This window comes from Eriocheir sinensis, chromosome 61, assembly GCF_024679095.1.
Source record: "Eriocheir sinensis breed Jianghai 21 chromosome 61, ASM2467909v1, whole genome shotgun sequence".
Lineage (NCBI taxonomy): Eukaryota > Metazoa > Arthropoda > Malacostraca > Decapoda > Varunidae > Eriocheir > Eriocheir sinensis.
Window position 1 is genome coordinate 5,237,637 of NC_066569.1, and position 5,000 is coordinate 5,242,636.

General features: G+C 42.6%; 1 protein-coding gene across 1 annotated transcript in view; it reads left to right on the forward strand.

Annotated features, from left to right (window-relative positions):
* Nucleotides 1-5,000, forward strand: part of LOC126986012 (translation initiation factor IF-2-like) — a 43,859-nt gene that overhangs the window by 16,401 nt on the left and 22,458 nt on the right. The window contains exon 3 of the mRNA XM_050841697.1: nucleotides 3,844-3,948. Within this exon, the coding sequence (XP_050697654.1) occupies nucleotides 3,862-3,948 (87 nt within the window). The 5' untranslated portion in view covers nucleotides 3,844-3,861. The remainder of the gene's footprint in view (nucleotides 1-3,843; nucleotides 3,949-5,000) is intronic.

A 5,000-nucleotide genomic window follows, 5' to 3' on the forward strand; every position in this document is an offset into this window, starting at 1 on the left:
TCTCTCATTTTAAGGTAAGTTCTTCCTGTTATAATGTTATGAATACCACCACCATCATCACCATTATCAACACCATCACCACCACCACCACCATCGTCACCATTATCATCACCACCACCACCATCGTCACCATTATCATCACCACCACCATCACCACCACCATTATAATACTCTGTTCGCTCTAACTTGGCGATTAAGCCCCTCCCACATCAACTATGGACGGCCCCAGCGCGTTAGTTTAGCGGGCGGATTTTATTTATAGTGGTTGCCGTGATGTGACTCGCTTGGCCCATGCTGCCCCCCGATACTCCATTTGAACGAAGCCGCTGGAGTCAGGGGTGGTTGACGGTCTGAGCCAATATTTTTAAACGTCTCACCTGTTTTAAAAGCCTCTCGTAGAAGTTGCTGGCTTTTCATAGACTGTTTTTCAGGGTTGTTTTGATTTAAATCAAATGATTTAAATCAAGTGATTTAAATCGATTTAAATCAGTAAAAAAATCATGATTTAAATCAAAATTAAATATACTGTATTTAAAATGATTTAAGTGTTGTATCAAGAGTAAAATTTCTAATGATTTAAATTATATATATATATATATATATATATATATATATATATATATATATATATATATATATATATATATATATATATATATATATATATATATATATATATATATATATATATATATATATATATATATATATATATATATATATATATATATATATATATATATATATATATATATATATATATATATATATATATATATATATATATATATATATATATATATATATATATATATATATATATATATATATATATATATATATATATATATATATATATATATATATATATATATATATATATATATATATATATATATATATATATAAGGAAGAAGGAAGAACATGTGAAACAGTTGTACAGAAAAAGTATCAAGTCTACTTGTCCTGTACTGATCCTGTACTGATCCTCTTGCAAGTCATTAAACTTTGGTTTCATTTAACATTGGGAAAGTTTAATACAAGAAAAGTGCCTCATAAGACTGAAACAAATAAACAGTGGAAACAAACAAGGATTAATGCAAAAAAAAAAATAATTTAAATAAAAAAATCGATTTAAATAAAAAAATCATGATTTTTTTCCAACCCTGATGTTTTGTGATCCCAGTGATAGCTTTACACGGCCTCTGCATCATGAACTAGAAAAACTCCCATGAAAACCCGTGTGGCCTTGGGTAATAGTCGCAATGGGACTGTTGGAAATTATGCGTTGTTTGCGGTGGGACTTGAACTTGGCTCCTCGGGTTTACCACATCCGCGCACCGACCACTCGACCGTCACCTTCCCATCCTCAGCATTAACCAATCGCGAACCGTGAATGGCGAAGGAAAGAATTTGAAGAAGAATGAAGGAACATTTTAAGACAATGAAAAAAAATTATGGAAAAAATGGGAATATGAAAACGAAATGGAGGATGGAAGGGGTAGTAAGGAGAATAATGATAAATAAGATAATAAGATAAAGAAGAAAAAAAGAAGAAAAATAGGAATATGAAGTTGAAATAGAAAATAAGATAAATAAAAAAAATAAAAAAGGGAAATATGAAAATGAAATGTAAGATAGAATGGAAAGTAAGAGGAATGAAGATAAATAAGATACATAAGATAAAATAAGATAAAGAAGAAAAGAAGGAAAAAAGGGAAATATGAAGATAAAATAGAAAACAAGATAAAGAAAAATGAAGAAAAAAAGTGAAATATTAAAATGATATAGGTAGTAAAAGGAATGAAGATAAATAAGATAGATAAGATAAAATAAGATAGAAAGAAAAAACGAAGGAAAAAATGGGGAATAGGATGAAATGGAAGAGGGAATAAACGAAATGGGGAAAATTGGGAAAATGGGAATGGGGAAAAAAAGAAACAAGTTAGTGTGGAAAATTAAATGGGGGATGGAATGGGTAGGAAATTGAATGATAAATAGGCAAAATTGGGTGAATGGGGAAATTGGGAATGGGGAAAAAAGGAAAAGATAATGTGGGAAGAGTACATAACCCTCCTCCCCATCACCCCCATTCCCTCCCCATCACCCCCATTCCCTCCCCATCACCCCCATTCCCTCCCCATCACCCCAATTCCTTCCCCATTTCCTCCCCAATACAATACACTAAATTGGGAAGGGTAGAAGAAGGGAAGGGGAGTCATTTATCAATCCCCATCACCCCCCATTTCCTCCCATTTCTTCCCCATTAAAATACACATAATGGGGAAATGGGGTGAAATGGGGAGGGGGGAAGGGGGGATATTTTGCCAAGTTAATGTGAGCTGAGTACACTCCCCATACCACCCCATCACCTCCCCAATCACCCCCCACCCCATTTCTCCCCATTCCCATATTTTTACCCATTCCCTATTCTCCCCACGTTTACTAATCTCCCTCTTTACCTTCCCATTTCCTCCCCGTTCCCTCCATTTCCCTATCTCCCCTCCTCCCCATTCCTCCCCCTTTTCTCCCCATTTCCTTCTTTCTCTCCCCTATTCCTCCCCTCCATTTCCCCATTTCCTTGCCTCCATTTCTCGTTTTCCTCGTCTTTCCTCCCATTTTCTCCCTCCCCACCTCCATATATCCTCCCCTCCCTTCTCCCTCCTCCCACTCACCTTCCCATTTCTTCCCTCTTCCTCCCCACTTTCTTTTCCCTTCACCCCTATTTCTCTCCTTATCCATCCTCTCCTCCATCTCCTTTCTCCCCACCTCCCAAATTTCTCCCTTCACCATCTCCTTTCCACCCCCAAATAAGCTCCCCTTTTACTCTACCAATAATTAACCCTCCCCAATTACCCTCCTTTTCCTCCCCACTCCAAATTTAATCACCCCATGTAGCCCACCAATAACTAATCCTCCCCACTCCCCATCTTGTCTCCCCTCCACTTCCCTATCTCCCCTCACCTCCCTACCCCTTCCAAGCTCCCCATCCCCTCCACTTCTCCCTTCTCCCCTCCCCATCTCCTCCCCATCATCCCCAAAATAATCTCCCCATGTAGCCCAACAGTAACCAATCCCCACTTTACCTCCCCACTGTTTCCTCCCCACCCCTTGAATAAGCTCCCCACTTAGCATGCTAGCAATAATCTCCACTCCCCAGCTCTCCCCTTTAGCTTCCCTTCCCACCACCACTCCCAAATTTTAATCTCCCCATGAACCCCACCAGTAACTCCCCTATTCCTCCCCTCCATTTCCCCATTTCCTCCCCTCACTTCCCTTTTTTTCCTCCCCTCCATTTCCCGTTTTCCTCGTCTTTCCTCCCATTTACTCCCTCCCTACCTCCATATATCCTCCCCTTCCTTCTCTCTCTTCCCCCTTGACTCCCAATTCCTCCCCATTTTCCCTCTCCTTTCCTTCTCCTCCCCACTCTCCTCCTTTTCCTCCCCATCCCAAGAGTAAGCTCCCCAGGTAGCCCACCACCAATTAATCCTCCCCATTAGGCTACCTCCTCACCACTAAATTTATCTCCCCACGTAACCCAGGAGTAACAACCTCCCCTCTCCCCCATTCCCTCCCCACTAGGTTTCCACCCCACCCCAAATTTATCCTCCCCAAGTAGCCCAGCATTAACAGCCTCCCCACTCCCCCATTCCCTCCCCATTAGCTTTTCTCCCCACTAGGTTTCCTCCTCACCCCCTAAATTAATCTCCCCTTGCAGCATATTAAGTAACTCCAATCCCCACTTTCCCTCCCCAGTAGCTTTCCTCCCCACCCCAGAATTAATCTCCCCACGTAGCCCACCAGTAACTTAACCTCCCCACTCCCCCCCTTTCCTCCCCTTAGGTGGCGGCGGCGGCGGACATGGGGACGCGGGGAGGAGGGGGAGGGGGGGACGTGCTCGCCCCCCGCAGACCGTGCCCCCCCACCCGACAGGGCCCGGACACGAAGGTAAGGGGGGGAGAGGAAGGGGAGGAAGGGTGAGTGGAAAGGGGGGTGGGAAATCAGAAGGTAAGAAAAGGGGAAGGGGAAGAGGGATAGAGGAGAGGGGAAAGGGAAGGGGATATTGAAGGGAGGGAGGAAAGGGAAGGGGAAAGTGAGGGGAAGGTAAAGGGAAGGGGAAGAGGAAAGGTAAGGGAGGGAGGGAAAGGGAGGGGACCAAAAAGAAATGGGGAGGGGAAAGAGGAAAAAAAGGGAGGGGACCAAAAAGAAATGGGGAGGGGAAAGAGGAAAGAAAGGGAGGGGAACGAGACACTGAATGGGGAGAAAGAGGAAATGAAGAATGAGGTGGAGGGGGGAATGGGAAGGGAGGGGAAGGGAAAAGGGGAACGCAATGAGAGGGGAAGAAAAAGGAAGGGGGGAGCGGATGGGGAAGGAGAATGGAAGGAGGGGAAACAGGTGGAGTGGAGGAAGAAGGGGAAGGGGAGGGAGGAAGGGGAAGAAGGGAAAGGGGAGGGGAAACTAATAGAGGATGAAGGGGATTTGTTGGGGAAGAGAGAGAGAGAGAGAGAGAGAGAGAGAGAGAGAGAGAGAGAGAGAGAGAGAGAGAGAGAGAGAGGTACGTAGCTTTAAAGATAAAAAAGGAGTGTCAGAGAGAGAGAGAGAGAGAGAGAGAGAGAGAGAGAGAGAGAGAGAGAGAGAGAGAGAGAGAGAGAGAGAGAGAGAGAAAATCAAGGTAAGAATTAATTATAGAAACATGTGGATAAAAATCTTACTTTCTTACTCTTTCTTTCTCTCTTTCTTTCTTTATTTTACTTTTTTTTTATCAGAGGAGAATGTTCAATAATAATTACTCGTGTGTGTGTGTGTGTGTGTGTGTGTGTGTGTGTGTGTGTGTGTGTGTGTGTGTGTTATGGGGGCTATAGAACTGGATTGTGTGTGTGTGTGAGAGAGAGAGAGAGAGAGAGAGAGAGAGAGAGAGAGAGAGAGAGAGAGAGAGAGAGAGAGAGAGAAAGAGAGAGAGACCACCAGCATTACTACTACTACTATTACTACTACTACTA